Below are 19,508 nucleotides of genomic sequence, written 5' to 3'. Positions count from 1 at the left end.
TTACATATAAAATCCGCGATGGAGTGAAGCCGCGAAAGGCGAAGCGCGATATAGCGAGGGATCACTGTACTTCTTTAATTTCACCAACTGATTTAAGTTCAGGAAAAATGTTACGGACTTCCAGTTTCAGGTCAAACAGAGGCTGTAAAACAGGAAGAAGAAGTAAGTTGTCAAGGTAGATTGCAAGGGTCTAAAGCTCAGTGGGGAATCATGTTGATGAAGGGTCCAATGAAAACCATTTTAAACATTCCCACGATCATAAAAATGCAATAGATACTAAATTAAGAACCAGATTCAAGACTCTGCTACTAGTGTACTGAATTGTAGTCCTTCATCGGCTGTGTTGCTGTTTCTGCATATTAACACTAAGGTATACACACGGGATGGTTAATTGAAGATTCCTACTTGCAGAAGTCAGTTACTTTTTGGAAATCCAAGTATTTTTTAACTGTTTTTTAACTGTACTCCTACACTGACCATGCTTGGTATCTACAAGCACTGGGTAATTTATGAGGAGCACTACAACACCTTAGACTTCAGACCCTGAGGTTGTTACACTATAGATAGATAGATAGATAGATAGATAGATAGATAGATAGATAGATAGATAGATAGATAGATAGATAGATAGATAGATAGATAGATAGATAGATAGAGTACTATGTGACCCTCAGCCAGTCACTTCACCAGCCTGTGCTCCGTTTGAGACAAAAACAAAAGGAAATGTAACCGATTGTATCTCAAACATTGTAAGTCACTTTGGATAAATGTGTTGGCCAAACAAATAAATGTAAATGTAAAACACTGGGTAAGGCCTTACATTTGTTCTCAAATCAACTTCAGTTCCTTGTGCCGTGGAAAGGCAAATAGACATTTTTAATCTTTTTGAAATCGTGCACAAAATCTGAAATGAAGAGTCATGTCCAAGCCATTTTTTTCATGCCTAATGAATTTAAAAATAGTCCAACTGCGTGTGAAACTGCGTCATCTGGCAACTATGCTCTCTGCCAGCCTTATTCAGGAGGATTTCTTGAGTTGGCCTTATCTGTAGTGAGTCCAGCCACAAAACACAAGGAACACAGGAGAACATCCGTTATACACGGGTAAATACCAAAAGCACGTTATTACAATGTACACCTACAGTATAAAGCAGGGCTATTCAATTGGCGGCCCGCGGGCCACATGCGGCCCAGAATCAACCTCCGAGTGGCCCAGCCCGTGGTTCCGCCCATAGATAATAAATTAATATATATTATTCATAAATTGTTATTTAATATAATTTAATATAAATATATATATATATTATATTAATATAAATATATAGTATATTAATATAAATATGAAGTATTTATTATGTCTATGGTCCCGCCAAAAACGCGCATTCCTACGTAAATTACGTAGCCTGCAACACGCAAACAATGCAGAGCGTGCCGGTAGTAGCTTAGATTACTATCGATATGTCTTTCTCAACACTGAAACGTAAAATTGCCAATGAAAACCGTAAGTTTAACCCTGCCTGGACTGACAAATACTTGTTTATTTTACCGCCACATCCAAACGCCAAACCGATGTGTTTAATTTGTAATGAGTGCGTTGGAGTATTTAAAGATTACAATGTGCGGAGGCATCATGTTGAGAAACACCACACTTTTCGCACCAATTTTCCAGAGGGATCTCAAGAGAGGGCTGCAAAAGTGCAGAGTTTGATTGCATCTTACAACCGGAGCAGTACTACCATGGTGCGGTCATTCACAGCCCAAGAGAGAGCTACTGCAGCATCCCTTCGTGTTTCCTGGATACTGGCAAAAAAGAAAAGGCCATTCACAGACTCTGAAACCGTGAAGGACTGTATGCTGGCTGTCGTGGATGAGGTGATAAATGACGATAAAATTAAAATGAGCGTGGTATCTGCTATAAAAAACGTACCCCTGTCAGATACTTCAAACATTCGTAGGGTTGAAATTCTTGCTGCAGATGTGTATGAAACGCTGTTAGGAGACCTGATGAAAGCTGATACTATGTCTATAGCAGTAGATGAGTCCACAGACAAAACTGATACTGCTCAGTTGTGCATATATGTCCGTTTTTTTGATGGCAAAATACTGCCGTTAGAAGGACACACAACTGGCGATATAGACTTTGGGAAAATTTCCGCCTTTTTTAAAGACAGTGGTCTGGATATGAAGCGTGTGTGCATGCTTGTGACAGATGGGGCTCCGTCCATGACAGGGAAAGTGAATGGTTTGGCAGCACGTTAGTCCGCTGTTGCACCTCAGTTGATCTCCTTACACTGCATTGTGCATCAGGCGGTGTTGTGCGCAAAACTAAGCGGGGCGCTCAAAACGACAATGGACAGCGTTATGGCTATAATTAATTTTATTCGCTCCACATCAAGCCTCCAACACCGCTTATTCCGCATGCTGCTGTCAGAAATGCCTGCTGAGCACCACGACCTTCTTTTGCATAATGGCGTGAGGTGGCTGTCCAAAGGCAAAGCACTGGAGCGTTTCTGCGGTCTCAGAGAAGAGATCATAACTTTCCTCCGCGGCATCAAGCAAAAAAAGGCAGAAACGCACTTGAGTTGCATACTGGACGACAACTTCATGGCCGATGCCTGCTTTCTGAGCGACATATTCAAACACCTGAACGATCTCAATTTGGGACTACAAGGCAGAGACAAAACTGTCATCGACCTTGTGGAACAGATGCGCGCATTCCAAGTTAAACTGGACCTTTTCGCAAATGATTTGAGCACAGGCCGAATGCTGCATTTTCCAACACTCCGCAAATGCATCTCATCCCCCGCACAAATCACGGATGTGATGACAGATTTCATTGCGATGTTGAAAAATAACTTTGCTGGTCGATTGGATGGACTTGATCTGCCCACAGAGTTGGCCGTTTTTGTCAGAGACCCGTTCACTGTTGCAATAGAAGGGGACTTATCCGCCAGAGCTAAGAAACTGGTCCCTTCCATTGACGAGGGGAAATTCACACTCGAACTTGTTGACATGCAGTCATCTGTAACCATGGCACAGGAGCTTTCCACTAACGGGCCTGCAATGTTTTGGACTGATGTCAATGCACATCAGTTCCCTAACATTAAGAAAGTAGCGATCGTCATGCTCAGTATGTTTGGATCAACATATACATGTGAGTCAAGTTTTTCACACATGAACTCCATAAAAAGCAACTCTCCTCCAATGCCTTCGAATTGCATTGACAACTTACGAGCCTAAAGTCACTGCTCTCGTTCAAAACAAAAAATGTCACTTCTCCCACTAAGTCAGCAGGGTAACTGTAGCCTACAATACATCAATATAATGTGGGATGCGTAACAGAGGCATGCCTAATCACACATGGTGATTTAAAATATGTTCCCTCAGTGTTGTTATAGTTGTGAATACTGTGCACTTTTTATTTTATGCACTTTGAGATGTTACTGGGTCAAATGTGTGCAAGTTGTTTATTTTGTTTCAAAAGGAAACAATGTTATTTCTAATAGCCTACTACTGTGCACTATTTTGTTTTATGCACTTTGTGATCAGATAGGTCAGATATGTAGCCTAGGTCAGTTTTTTTTCTTTTGTAAATAGGGGCTACCTCAGATTCTGTTAATTCAGCTCTTTTTGTATGCACCTTTTGCTCTGCAAACTGACCAAAGTTAAAAGAGAAACAACGAATAAACCTTATGTTTTTCAATAAATTTGTTTGTTTTGGTTTTAAAATTTGTCATTACGAGCTGCTTTGCCGCTAAAATGACTGGCCCAGCTAACCTTCTTGGTTTGACAATCTGGCCCAACTGAATTTGTAATTGAATAGCCCTGGTATAAAGTAATGCTTGGAATTAAACAAAGGAAACACAAAAGGAAACGTTAACCTAACCTGAGAGCCTCTTCAGGACACTTGCTGACCCAGCTGTCTTGCGGTGGCTTTCATTCTTGCATTTGTGTTCTTTGGTTCCCCTTTTCGTTTAATATCCCATATGTTTGGTAAGTTTATCTTTAGTTTCAGATTTTTGATGTTCCATTTCCCAGTTTTTATTTTTGTTGGTGGCTTTTGCGTCTTTTGGATTTTTGTTGGTTTTATGCATTTCTTTATGTAATTATCCTTAGTATTTTGTTTTTTGGATATTTTTATACTTGCGGTTAGATTTTGAATTTTGATGTTTGTTTACTCTCTTTATTTTTGTTGCTAAAACCGTTTATTTAATAAAAATAAACAAATATGAAAAGCTTTTAAGATATTTTGATATCTTTGGTCCTCCCCCTTCGAGTAAATATTTTGGATTTCAAATGCTTATCCCCATTTGCTTCTTCTATGGAGTAGGAGTTTTGCCTATTGCTTTTGGATATTTTTTTTTGATTTTAGGGTGATTAGGATTAGGGATAGGGGGTTAAGGGGTAAGGTTAGGGTTAGCCAGGGTGACCAGGCTTAGGAGGTTCATGGGCAATTGCATTTCTTGCTAATAAATGTGAGGAAAAAATAGGTGCCAAATTTTAACTGATTGTATTTATTTAACTGGGTTTAAGACTGTGCCACTTGTGGAGTGGATTAGGTTCGGATGTTCTTCAAATCTGTAGAAGGAGAGTGCCATTGATGTTTAAAATGCATGGCTTTATTGTGTAGCGGCTGGAAGCGCTCCGACTCTATAACGACACAAGCCACACGCACTGCAGCTTGGGAGGAGGCGGGGTGATGAATGAATAGGCAACAAATGTATCTGGAGTGGAGGATGCTATTATCTGTCTGCTCCTCAAGGCTTATTCTCACCTGAACAAAGCTGGCAGCACTGTGAGGATTCTGTTTTTTGATTCCTCCAGTGCCTTCAGTACCATCCAGCCATCCCTGTTAAGAGGTAAACTCAGAGATGTGAAGGTGGATGAGCCCACGGTGTCCTGGATAATGGACCGTCTGTCAGGGCAGACCACAGCTTGTGAGACTTAAGAACGGGGTGAGCAACACTGGAGCACCACAAGGAACAGTCATGTCTGCTTGTCTCTACACCTCCAACTATAAATATAACACCAGATCATTTCACTTGCAGAAAATCTCAGATAATTTTGCACTAATGGGGGGGGGGTATTGAAAAGGAGGATGAGACAGAGGAGAGTCAGGTGGAAAAGTATGTTTCTTGGGTCAAAGAGACATGTCTGAATCTTAAGATTAGCAAACCAAGGAACTCCTTATTGACTTTCACTGCACTAAATAGCCTCTATGTCTGGTAACTATTTAGGGAGTGGACGTTGAGGTGGTCCACTCCTACAAGTACTTGGCGGTCCACATCAATAACAGGTTGGACTGGTCTCACAACACAGAGGAACTATAGAAGAAAGAGCAGAACAGGCTCCTTTTTCTTTGGAGACTGCATACATCCTTCACATGTTCTACAACTCTATGATGGTCAGTGCGATTTTCTGCACTGTCATGTGCTGGGCTGGTAAAATCACCCACCAAATCATCAAGCTAACTTAAAGGGTGGGCTCAGTTACGGGGCACAGTCTGGACCCCCTGGAGGTCGTAGCAAAGGAGAGTATTACAACAAAACTGAGTGCCATTATGAACAATGCTGAACATCCTCTGTCTGGCACACTAACACGGAGGACTTTCAGGCAATTTACTATTCAGCAGAAGTGTGTCAAGAAACGCTGTGGGGGCTCCTTTATACCACTTTATGCCTGTAGACTGCCTTACTGTGACAGCCAAGTCTTTTTAAATATTCTTCTTTTTTGGTTACTCGTGTGTGTGTACATCTATTTATTTATTTATTTATCTATTTATTCAAAGAGCCTCTGTAAAAAGACAAATTTCCAATTGGGGACACAAACAACTTCTATCTATGCCCCATGCTTTGTGACATACATTTTGCTGGGACCCTTAAGCATTTCTTCCATTAACACTTCCTAAAGTAAGGATACTGAACAGAAGAAATGTTTCCAGATTTAAAATATGAAAAAAACATTGTACAGTTTATTGTTCATTTTATACATATAATACAATACTTTACATTGATACACAGAAAAACAAAAATCAAATTGCACAGATAATTGCAAAAGAAGTGAGTGAATTTGTAACATGTCCACTTCATCAGGGGCAAATTTTTACAAAATTCCTATCTCTTTGGCATTAGAGTGGAAACAATTATTGTACTGTATAAGCATATACACATTTCTTTTATTATTAAAGTATATTACGCAAATTCTGGAACAGCATCTTATACAATACAGTACATGGCTTTCACTTCCCAAAGCATTGTGCCTGACAAAAACAACGAAACATAAATTGTCGCTTACAAGTCCAGTATCTTCCAGCCCTTTTCCAAACCCCCCCCCCCAATTTCTACTGTTTTTATTATACTATTTATCTATTATCATGTCTCTTTAGGTTCTCAATAATGGTTAATTATAATAATAAATAATATGAATTTGGTTGTGTTACTTTTGGCCGTCTCTTGCTAGAAAACGTCTGCCACAGCATCTTCCCACGGTCCTAACCACCAACGCCACAGTCACAGCCAGTTATACATTTTACCAGTTTAAATTATTCAATGATTACAAGGAGTTTTGCAATAAAAAACAGAAGGCAGTGTGAGTCACCACAACGTACACAGGAAACCCGAATCTTTAACACTCTGAATTTTAAATTGTTATAAAATGGAATGGATATCATCCTCAGTCAGAAGCAGGCAATCTCACATTATGAAACTTGCATGAAACTGCTAATAATAATGTAGATGTATATTGTCATGCGGTGACCATTTAGCTACTGTTATTAGGAATGAAGTAAAGAAAGACCTGTAAGGAGTGGTGCTTTCAAAGCTTCTGCTTCTCTCTCACTTCCCACATCACAGACCCGTGAGTGGACGAGACATCGGAGACCGGACTCCGTCTGCTGGCACTCCTGCAAATGGAAACTCCACGTGTACTGCAAATACTGACACAAAAGCCTGGAAAGAATGCCCTGTTGTGAAGAAGATTGGGATGAATTTGCTTGAGACTCAGAGAGGGATGTGATGGTTGGCAAGTCTTCCTGCGACCCCTGGCTACATACAACAAAAAAGGAGCCTTTCTGAGTGTCCATTTTATTTGTTGCATTTGCAAATTCATAAGCACTTCTAATGGATGATTAATGAAAAAGGAGTTGTGTCCTACTCAAGGGAATGTTGCTGAATAATTCCGATAAATTTCACTAATTTGCAGAAGTGGACATCCACTAATGTCTGATCACTGGAGCTTTATGAAGTGCTGATAACGAAGTGTTGTGGAGTAGCAGATGTGTATGATTAGACATTTCTCGTTTACCCTTCGGAAGGAAACCTGCTCCATTTTAGAGAAAAACAAAAAAATCAAATAAAATAAAGTAGAGTTACAAATTTTATTAAGAGGTATACAGAAATATTAAGACCTCCGCCAGCTGCAAACAGGTTTTGGGGTGCGAGTGACGATATGAATGCTGCCATCTAGATGTGATGCAACTGTAATGTTCCTAGGCTAGTCTTTCAAATTGACCTTTTTAAAGGAGTTATAGAGCATGTAATTTGCTAAATATTGGCTATATTCATATGCTGGATGTTATTTAACGTATTAATGTTATTTTTTTATATTTGACAAATATTTTCTTGAAGTTTGTTCAAACTTGACAAATTCATTGTTGATAGGCTTATTATTTTTAACACTGCGGTTGCAACATTAGTTAGTCTGAGATTAATCTTGTGTTCAAAGTAGAAAATAAAGAATAATATTTAATCATATAAATTTAGGCAATGATAATCATTTCAAATATTCAATTTCAGCGTAGATAATATAAAATAGTCAATTAATGCATACTATGACAAACCAGAGAGGTTTATGCAATATGGTCAAAATGGACATGTTCGCTTTTCTAATGCATCCTGGGAACGGAACCAGAGTGCAAATTTATAAAGACACAACCCTTATTCTTAAATTTTTTATTATCTATTCAATTTGAACAAGACTGAGTGATGTTACGTCAAATGTATATATAAAGCTGTATAGGAAGCAATTATCAGTTTTGCTAATTTGAAAACAGTGAGAGGAAGAATACTGTTTAGAGCTGATCCTAATCGTCTTCTGTTAGGATAAAGCAAAATAATTTACATTTTAAAATGAATTGTACTTTTCTATTTGATAATCAGAATTAAGTTGATTTTCTTTTTAATTACTGCACATTCATTAACACAAAAAATGATAGCAAGTATGGCAAGATTTTTCTTTTTCAAGTTCTTTTAATGGTTTTGAAGAGCAGTAATAGAATTATCCATTCTATTACTGCTCCCTGATTTCATTATGCTCTTCCAAATTCCAATGAACAATTAAGGAACCAGCTAGTGGATACAATAAATACTAGCTGCGGATTGCTAGCAACTATTTCATTTTAACAGATTTTCAGATACGCAAATTACCAAACGCAGCAAGAAATCCAAATTCTGCGTTTAAGAAAAAACGGGGTTAGGTGCCACGCAGAACTACCTACCGGGTCAAATCTTCTCTTCTCAGAATCGTACTGTGTGTGAAAACAAATCCTTGGCACCCTTATCAGTTGAAATTAACATTCTGAGGAAACATTCGCAAATTCACAGATTAGTAAAAAAAAAAGCCAAGGCAATTAGTCTGGATTCATTATAACTGCTGGCCGATTCTGAGGCACTGATGACATGTGAACGGCCTTCCTCTCCCAGTGATTTACTGCCAAACCGCAGCTTATAATTACCCTTTCAGTTAACACTGTCAGAGGCATGCTATGGAAATTCTGTACCAGCACTTAATTTACTGTCTCTGTTTTCTCTCCATCTTTTCTACTGCTTTTGTTTTGTACCAAATCATTTCATCAACTTGATCAGTAACCTAGCATCACACAAACAAACAGTGACTTCTAAAAAAGGTCCTTTTGAGACAAAGCCAGCTGCAAACATTTGCATTTGTTTCATGCACAAACATGAAGTAATGCTGCTCTCCCTGTAGAAATGTTTTTTTAAGGTTCTGATTGTTGTCCAAGCAGAGCGCATCTGTGCTGATGAAGTGCCTAAATCCTTACAGTTTTCACTTTAGAAAGAAAATGGTAAATGAAGTCATCAATAATAACACAGGTACGTAGGATGCTAAGAAGGTCAGCCTTGGTATAAATCCACAAGGTACAACACAGCAGTTCCAGATTTTCGTAGCTCATCAAGGAGAGCCCAAGCTGGGCTGGGAAGTATTGAAATATTTACCAGCAGCCGAGCTGACACTGCACAACAGCAGAAAGAGTGACAAGAAGAATGAAGCTGTCTATAACATGAGGTTCTTCAGGGAGGGAGAGGTTCTGGCTCAGAAGCTGGTCCCTACTGACAGCCAACTGGCAGGCTTTTACTTGTAAAGCTGTAGGCGAGCCATTAATCTGTCAACACAGGCTTGTACAGAATTCCCTGCTTGTAGCATTTGGGATTTAGGACAGGCAGCACCACTTTATGGACTGAGGAGTGTGTTGTTATCTGTATGTCCCCAAAGGAAAACACACGCATGCCGACTTGCCAGAGTGAAGCCTTGCTGGTGGCCCACATGGGTGGCTCAGAAGGAGAAGGCTTTTTCCGATCCTCTGTTGGGTCCATTTTGCCTTACTCATCCTCCTCTTCCACATAAGTAGATGGAAACCATCCCACCTGGAACATACAAAAGAAAAGAGAAAGTGTGAATAAGCCCAAACAAATGTCACTTTAAAGATAATCTTTTAACAAATAATTTACAAGCAAGTAAGATTACGTTCCTGCTACTTTAAAAATGGCTGGTATGATAATATCTACAGTAAATAGCAACTTGTCAGAGTGAAGCTCCCTACTGACAGTAGAATGTCAGAGAAAAAGTGTTTCCCTTTCCTTGGATATTCTGAATCTTTGCAAAATTTTCTTCAAATCTTTTAAGTTAACAAATAAAATTGTTCTTTTTTTATGTAGAACACAAAATAATATATCATTTTTAAACCTGCTTTAATACAACTCAGAGTTGTGGGTGGCCAGTACTCTCCAGGCAGCACTTAGAAGCCTTAGATAGGACATTAACTCTTTTTCTATATTAATTTGTTAAATAAATCAAAACCTCTTAACGTCCCATACAAATGTAATGTTTGTCTTCATTCTAACAATAATTTAAAGGTATATCTAGGGTCAGCCATAAGAGCACCTCAGAAAACGTCATGATTGATCTGAAGAGGCTCCTCTTGACTTACAGAACTCCACACAATACTTTACAATGAATGATGGAGTTTTAGTGCTGCGGAGGGGAGTGGGCAGGGCTAAGGCTCACTCTGTGTGCCAGTGTGATGAAATATTTAGAAAGTGGTCAGCAAGTCCTGCACTGCTCTCTTACACCCAGACTTTAAAATGAGATCAACAATATCACAGGGTCACAATTGGAAACTAATTAAGGGTAAATTTCACACAAACACTAGGAAGTTTTTATTTTACACTGAGATCCATAGATGCATGGAATAAATTATGAGGTAGTGTGGTAGACAGTAGGACTTTGTGAACTTTCAAAACTTGACTTGATGTTACTTTGGAGGAATTAAGTGACTAGGACTGGCAAGCTTTGTTGGGCTGTTCTCACCTAAATCTTTGTAATGTTCTAATGTTTACTGTGTGAGCTAAGCTGTGGTTGGTTTCTCATGGTATCAGGAAGGATTACGATAAAACCTTCAGAAAGTGGTAAGTAGTGGTATTAAAAATGACTTCTTTTACTTCTGGTGGACCTCCAAAAGAGAAGGATAACACTTTAGATTAGGAGGCTGAAGTGGAAGACAATGTTTATTTTGTGAGCTTAACTGATGTTGGTTGCTCATGGTATCAAGTAAAGTTAAGATGAACCCTTCAGGAAGTGGTCAGTAGTGGTATTACAAAATATTAGTAATGCACAGCCTTGCACCTATTCAGGTGGACCAGAGAATGAGAAAAATGACACTTTATCTTAGCAGGCTAAAGTCAGGGAAAAAAATGAGATTGGTCTTTGAAGGTACAAAGAAATATTTGAGATGAAACCTTTAGAGAGTATGCAGGCATGGCATAAAGTAAAAATCCAACCCATACAGCCCTCTGAAGTGCATTAGCCTTGCAGAAGGAAAGGCTACTAAGTTTAAAGCAGTTAAAGCAGAAAATCAAAACCAAAAATCAGTCATACTGTTTGTCTATACACAAACCTAAATCCAGGAATGGAAGTACAGAATTCAAAAGCAAACGTCAAGAACTGTGACGTGTGATTTTCTATCCTGCTTAATCCAGACCAGGGTCGCAGGTGGTTTTGGTGGTGGGGGTTGGAGCCTTTCCCAGCAAGCATACAGCACAAGGCAGGAACAAACCCTGGACAGAGCTCCAGTCCATATCAGGCCGAACACACACAAGGGTCAATTTAGCATTGCCAATTCACCTAGCCTGCATGTCTTTCGACAGTAGGAGGAAACCTACACAGACAATGGGAGAGCATGCAAACTCCACGCAGTGAGGACATAGGATGGAAACTCAGGTCTCTTTACCCAGGCTACCACTGTGTCTTCCAAGTCAAGAACTGGAAAGACTAAATAGCAAAACTAATACATGCACAAACTTAAACTCCTTTGAATAACCGCAAACTCAGATAGTGTTGGATTTGATGTGCCGATTATTATATTGGAGTACTGATAACATTAATCATGTAACTTCAGGGACTGCATTTAATAGCAACCATCGTTGCATCATGATGACAAAATGGTGGTGCCCTGGGAACAACTTTCATTGTAAAAAATTCAACAATTCAGAAAACCTGTAACAGGAAATAACCAGCAAGAAAAAAAGGCTTAAACAAGCATACATAAAAATGACCAACTTACAGTATTTTTCCATTATTTTTATGTTAGAGTGATCATGTACCTGTATTTGTTTCATATGTTTTATTTGAATACAACTGAAAATACCACACATGACAGACATGATTTTTTTTTTTCAGAAAATTATGTTCAGGATGTTTCAAAACATCAACAATGATGAAAAATTACGGGTAAAATATTCAAAAGTCCTTTCGTTACAAGACTCGGCTATTGGTAAAAATTGAAGTCAACACCTTAACTGCACACTTTTTATTATTCAGCACGTAAATGCACTCCTATTCCTATAATTCAATTTACTGGGAAAGACATGCTGTAATGTAAATCATGGAGTTAGCATTATATGAGCATAAGGAGAACATAAGAAGTTTGAGAAAGGAGAGGAGACCATTCAGACCATCAAACCTGTTTTGGTTAGCTAAATGCTAATATCTCATTTTTGTACTCTCCTGTCTTCTAGACAAACACAAAGCACATTATAGCAGTCTCATCAAGTCAACAAGAGAATGATACACTTGATAAATTGTAATGTGCTTATTTTGACATGAGGGGACACTCACAGGTACCACCTTTTAATATTATACAATATGTACTGTATTGTTATGATCAGTTATGTTTTTGATAATTTTTTGTCCTTATTTTCGCATGCTTATTGATAAGCCATGTGTCTTTTAAAGCTTTTTGCATATTTACAAAATTATAAATTTACTTACATCTTACCATAACGGCATTTTGTTTTTCCACAGGCACCGATATTCTAGCATTTCCCCCAAAATGTGCTCTCTTGTGACATCACTTAAAGCAACAGTGCAAAGTCGATCCCGGGCATTTACCGGTTAGCCGAGTTTTGCAGATAGAAACTCTAAGGTGTTTCTAAAAGCTTTTTTTTATGTTTTGACTTTTTCTTTAATGAAGTTTGACATTTCAGTCTTTTGCTTTGACTTTGGGTCTTTTTTGACCCTTGCATCTTCTGATCATTATTGTTTACCTTATTGTCGCTTGTGAGTCAGCATATACACACAATCGTAACACAGTGAAGTTCACATAAAACAGATTCTCTAGGCCAGAGCATTCCAAACTGGGTGTCACAATGCAGTCTGAGGGGTGTCGGGAAGGTAATGCTGTAATTTATGTTAAATTATGTTTCAGTTTTGTTTTTCAATATAGAACGAATATGGGACTCTGGAACAAGCTACCGAGACATGAATCTGGATGAGATATTGGGAGAGCTTAGCTATTAGCTAAACAAACGGGCCGGATGGACTGAATGATCTCCTCTGGTTTGTCAAATTTCATACTGTATGTTCTCATGTTCTGAATCTGCAGTAGGATGTGAAAATTTAAATTTGAATGCTCATATTAAAAATAAGGATAAATCCAAATATTGTCACATGTATACCTTACATATTCTGGCTGCCGAATATACTTTATCCTGTATATGCATTCTTATATTTCTGATTATTAATATTTTTACTTTTCTGATTGTGGTATGTCTGCTAAGCGTGAAGTACCTATAATTCATGTAAATGTTGCTTAAAAACGCAGGTGAAAACTGAAACCTTCAAACAAATTGAAGTTGAAAGCACAACACTTCACAAAAAGGGATTCTTATTGTGTACAAATTGATATGACACAAAAAAAAAGCAGAATGGGACACAGTTCAATGAAAAAAAAGATTAAAAGTTACCTGTGATTGCTAAAAAACAAAACAAAAAACACAGCTGGTGGACAACAGATTAGGTGTATGGGACCTAAGCCGACTTCTCAGTGTCAGAGATCAGTTAAGTCCTGCAGGCAGAAGAATTTACGGGACTAAACTAAACTCCATTTGTCATTTTTTCCCACCTTTGACAGTGTGTGTCAATTTAAAAGACACCTAACGTGCAGACGGCATATTAACCGCAGTAGCTAAGTAAGCTCACACTGAATTTCTCTTTAAAATTGAAAAAAGGAAAATCAGAAATATGATAGAATAATTAATGTCTACAAGTACTTGATGAAGCAATGCACGCAAACCTGTGACACTTATGACCTAACATCAAAGAAGTTTATAAAACTCAACAAGTATATGTGAGTCACTAACTTTAGAAATTTTTAATAAAAAAATTACTAATTATAAACAAAGGGTTGTAATCGCTTAGGCACATTAAATAGGGGTGTCAAATAATGACCTGAGGGTGAGTCGCCATAAAAAAAGTTTGGAAAGCACTTCTATAGATTCATTAAATTAAAATTCAAACTCTGAGGTGATTTGTTCACTCAAATTTGGCAAAGAACTGATAACAATGAGTTTCAGATAAATTGAAAAAAAATGTTAGAAAGGCTGTTAGAGCCGAAACACATTGACACAACTGTATCATATTGTTTAATTCTCAATTTATTTTCAACATAAATGTGTGTATTTATATATAAGGAGCTTTTTAATACTTCTGAGAATAAAATGACTCATATCAAGATACATATTGATTGACTGCACCAAGAGCAGAATGCATTTGTTTACCCACATACTGTATGTATGTTGTAACCTTGTAGGCAGGTCGTGCTTTGCAGTGATTTCTTGACTATCTACTGTGCAGTGTTATCTTTCTTGGAGTTTTATTTACAATGGCAAAGATTAAACTTTGACTTTTAAACAAATGATCTGTACATGTGCATATTTGGCAGGCCATTTGTTTTTTGCCAAGGGATTTTACATTTTGCATTAACGCACTTCTTTAAAACAGTGTCATTTCTGTATGTAAAAATTGTTGTTTTGAAGAAAAACACAATTGAATATTTTAAACAGTATAGTAAAGACTTATTTTTGTCTATTAAGGATAGCTTGCTTACTTGTGAAATGTTGGCTTGATTGTGAAACATTTAGAGGGCGTTCCATTCTGAACATTTTATTTGCATTATTACTACATATGCAGGGCTCTTAACTAGTGACTTTAAAGTGACTAGTAAACAACAGAAAATAAAAATAAAGAAACAGAGAACATTCTATAGTTGTGGCCAAAAATTTGAAGAATGACACAAGTATTGGTTTTCACAAAGTTTGCTGCCTCAGTGTTTTTAGATCTTTTTGTCTGATGTTTCTATGATAAACTGAAATATAATTACAAGCATGTCATAAGTTTCAAAGGCTTTTATTGACAATTGCATTAAGTTTATGCAGAGTCAATATTTGTAGTGCTGGCCCTTCTTTTTCAAGACCTCTACTATTCGCCCTGGCATGCTGTCAGTCAACTTCTGGGCCCAATCCTTACTGATGGTAGCTCGTTTTTGCATAATCAAAGCTTGGAGTTTGTCAGAATTTGTGGGTTTTTGTTTGTCCACCCGCCTCTTGAGGATTGACCACAAGTTCTCAATGGGATTGAGGTCTGGGAATTGCTGGCCATGGACCCAAAATTTCGATGTTTTGTTCCCCGAGCCACTTAGTTATCACTTTTGCCTTATGGCCCGGTGCTCCATCATGCTGGAAAAGGCATTGTTCATCACCAAACGGTTCTTGGATGGTTGGGAGAAGTTGCTCTCGCAGGATTTTGGTCCCATTCTTTATTCATGGCTTGCGGTCGGGGCACCACAGGCCATATTTGCCTCTACATTTTTGACTGATAAACATCCAGTTTGAAATGTGTATGAAAAGTACAAGAAGATGGCAGTGCACTAGGTTTAGTATCCTAGCTTTGGAGCATCTAAAGCAAATGTCTTTGTGCACCTCGTGCCTTTTTACTTTCTCATATGTGAAGAATAGGGAATGTATTGTAATTGTCCGAAAATTCAACCTCAACACTGTTCTTGGATGGTTGGGAGAAGTTGCTTTCAGAGGATGTTTTGGTACCATTCTCTATTCATGGCTGTATTCTTAGGCAAATTTGTGAGTGAGCCCACACCCTTGGCTGAGCTGAGAAGCAACCCCACACATGAATGGTCTCAGGATGCTTTACTGTTGGCATGACACAGGATTGATGGTAGGGATCACCTTTTCTAAAGCTGGACAATCTTTTTTCCGAATGCCCCAAATAATCGGAAAGGGGATTCAACTGGCTTTCCCCCAGTTCTCAGCAGTTCAATCAGTCTGAATATCAGTCTGTCCCTGATGTTTTTCTTGGAGAGAAGTGGCTTCTTTGCTGCCCTTCTTGACACCAGGTCTTCCTCCAAAAATCTTCACCTCACTGTGCATGCAGATGCATTCACGCCTGCCTGCTGCCAATACTGAGCAAGCTCTGCACTGGTGGTGCCTGGATCCAGCAGCTAAATCAACTTTAGGAGAAGGTGCTGGCACTTGCTGGACTTTCTTGGGCACCCTGAAGCCTTCTTCACAACAATTGAACCTCTCTATTCTGACTCAATCAGCATGACAAAGTGATCGCCAGCCTTGTCCTCGTCGACACTCTCACCTGTGTGAACGAGAGGATCACTGAAATGATGTCAGCAGGACCTTTTGTTGCAGGGCTGAAATGTAGTGGAAATGTTTTGTTTTTTTTTGGATTAAGTTCATTTACATGGTAAAGAAGGACTTTGCAATTAATTGCAATTCATCTGATCACTCTTCGTAACATTTGGGAGTATATGCAAATTGCCATCATAAAATCTGAGGCAGAAAACTTTGAAAATTAGTATTTGTGTCACTCTCAAAACTTTTGGCCACAGTGGAGACAGAGTTTCCAGAACATTCTAGTATTAAGTTTGGAGTCTCAAGAACATTCTAGTAGTAAGGAGGAGTTTCTATTTTAGCTCTTTTTGATGACAGCAAAAATGTCAGCCAAGAAAAAAAAAGAGAGGGGAGTGTAAAGCCTGGCAGTAAAGGGACAGCAGGAGAAGAAGCTGAATGTGGCATTAGTGAGAATATTGAGGAGGATGTGTGGAGTCACAAAGAAGGACAGAATAAGAAATGAGACAATCAGAGGTGGGCGGCATGGTGGCGCAGTGGTAGCGCTGCTGCCTCGCGGTTAGGAGACCCGGGTTTGCTGCCCGGGTCCTCCCTGCGTGGAGGTCGCACAGTGTGGGGGAGGAACGATCTCCTCAGTCTGTCAGTGGAGCAGGACATAGACAGCAGTCTGTCGCTGAAGCTGCTCCTCTGTCTGGAGATGACACTGTTTAGTGGATGCAGTGGATTCTACATGATTGACAGGAACCTGCTCAGGCGCCCGTCGAATATATGGGCAAAAGAATGATGGGAATGGAAGTACCAAGGAAGAGAGAGAAAGTAAAAGAAGATTTGAAGAAAAAGGATCTGACTGGGAGGAGGTGCAGTACCAAGCTCTGTGGAGAGGTTTGATCAAACACGTCAAGCCCATAAAGAACTGGAAGGAGATAAAGAAGACGTTTTATAAGTTTACATTTACATTTATTTTCTTTATCTAAAGTAACATATAGAGGAGGTCAACACAATCAAGTAAACATCAGTTTGGGGACTGTTAGGGATCAAGTGTTACAGAACAAGGTTACAAAATTGATCATCACAAGCAAGTTACAACTCCTAGGTTACAAAACCCAACAGCTAATATCAGTCAGAAAGAAATACAACAAAGAAGAGAGTCTTCACACACTTTTTAAACACACTGAGGAAGTCAGAATTTCAAATGGAGGTGGGCAGCTCGTTCCACCAGCTAGAAGCTACACATGAAAAGAGTCTGGACTAAGATTTTATTTAGTGTTTTGCCATCTGAATGTATACACTTGTGAGTTATATGTCCCCAGAATGATGATGTTCATTATGGTGCATTTTTCTTTCATTAGTTTTCTGAACCTTATGATTACGGCAGCACTGGGCAAAAAGCAAAAATCAACCCAAGCTGAGGGCACCAGCTCTCCCTGGACACAATCATGCACACACCTGAAAGTATTATCATTATAACATAATTCCATCTTGGGTTGCTTTGAAATGCATTCCTACATGAAAATGCTCACTGGGAGAGAAACTATATTCCAAATGAATTGTTGCAATAATTTAAAACAATCTGTGTATCAAAATCTGTGAAATGTATGCAACCATCCACTTTCTTACCTGTCTATCCAGTTCAGGATCACTGGGTGTAAAGAATAAGAAGGAGAAGAAAAGGGGGGAGACGTGTCCGGAGGCAGGAGGAGAGGAGGAAAGTAAAGAGAGTGGAACTGAGGGTAGGAACTTTGAATGTTGGCAGTATGACTGGTAAGGGGAGAGAGTTAGCAGATATGATGAAGAGAAGGAAGGTTGATATATTGTGCGTGCAAGAGACTAAATGGAAGGGGAGTAAGGCCAGGTGGACCAGAGGTGGATTCAAATTGTTCTATCATGGTCTGGATGGGAGGAGAAATGGGGTAGGAGTTATTCTGAAGGAACAGTATGTCAAGAGTGTTTTAGAGGTGAAAAGAATGTCAGGCAGAGTAATGATTATGAAGCTGAAAATTGGAGGTTTGATGATGAATATTGTTAGTGCATATGCACCACAAATTGAGTGTGCAATGGGTAAGAAAGAAGATTTTTGGAGTGAGTTGGATGAAGTGATGAACAGTGTACCCAAGGGACAGAAAGTGGTGATTAGAGCGGATTTCAATGGGCATGTTGGTGAAGGGAACAGTGGAGACGAGGAGGTGATGGGTAGGTATGGTGTCAAGGACAGGAATGAAGAAGGTCAGAGGATAGTGGATTTTGCCAAAAGGATGGACATGGCAGTGGTGAATACGTATTTTAAGAAGAGGGAGGAACTTAGGGTTACGTACAAGAGTGGAGGAAGATGCACACAGGTAGATTATATCCTATGCAGAAGATTTGATCTGAAGGAGATTGAAGACTGCAAAGTGGTGGCAGGGGAAAGTGCAGTTAAGCAGCATAGAATGGTGGTCTGAAGGATGACGTTGGAGACCAAGAAGAGGAAGAGAGTGAGGGCAGAGCCAAGGATCAAATGGTAGAAGTTGAAAAGGGAAGACTGCAAAGTTGAGTTTAGGGAAGAGGTGAGACAGGCATTGGGTGGCATTGAAGAGTTACCAGACAGGTGGGAAACTACAGCAGATGTAGTAAGGGTGACAGCAAGAAGGGTGCTTGGCATGATATCTGGAAAGAGGAAGGAGGAAAAGGAAACCTGGTGGTGGAATGAGGAAATACAGGAGAGTATACAGAGGAAGAGGATGGCAAAGAAGAAGTGGGATAGTCAGAGAGATGCAGAAAGTAGACAAGAGTACAAGGAGATAAGGCGCAAGGTGAAGAGAGAGGTGGCAAAGGCTAAAGAAAAGGTGAATGATGAGTTGTATGAGAGGTTGGACACTAAGGAGGGGAAAAGGACCTGTACCGATTGGCTAGACAGAGGGACCAAGCTGGGAAAGATGTGCAGCAGGTTAGGGTGATAAAGGATAAAGATGGAAACTTACACGAAAGCGAGGAGAGTGTGTTGAGCAGATGGAAAGAGTACTTTGAGAGGCTGATGAATGAAGACAGAGAGAGAGAGAAGAACTTGGATGACGTGGAGATAGTGAATCAGGAAGTGCAACGGATTAGCAAGGAGGAAGTAAGGACAGTTATAAAGAGGATGAAAAATGGAAAGGCTGTTGGTCCAGATGACATACCTATGGAAGCATGGAGATGTTTAGGAGAGATGGCAGTGGAGTTTTTAACCAGATTGTTTAATGGAATCTTGGAAAGTGGGAGGATGCCTGAGGAGTGCAGAAGAAGTGTACTGGTGCCGATATTTAAGAATAAG

General features: G+C 39.2%; 1 protein-coding gene across 1 annotated transcript in view; it reads right to left on the bottom strand.

Moving 5' to 3' along the window:
- Nucleotides 1-5,953: 5,953 nt before the first annotated feature.
- Nucleotides 5,954-19,508, bottom strand: part of LOC114658947 (guanine nucleotide exchange factor VAV3-like) — a 367,009-nt gene continuing 353,454 nt past the window's right edge. Inside the window, exon 26 of the mRNA XM_051933104.1 lies at nucleotides 5,954-9,658. Within this exon, the coding sequence (XP_051789064.1) occupies nucleotides 9,614-9,658 (45 nt within the window). The 3' untranslated portion in view covers nucleotides 5,954-9,613. The remainder of the gene's footprint in view (nucleotides 9,659-19,508) is intronic.

The sequence above is a fragment of the Erpetoichthys calabaricus genome, chromosome 10, assembly GCF_900747795.2.
Source record: "Erpetoichthys calabaricus chromosome 10, fErpCal1.3, whole genome shotgun sequence".
Lineage (NCBI taxonomy): Eukaryota > Metazoa > Chordata > Cladistia > Polypteriformes > Polypteridae > Erpetoichthys > Erpetoichthys calabaricus.
Note: the sequence above shows the minus strand (reverse complement) of the source record. Positions and strands in the feature narration are given on the sequence as shown.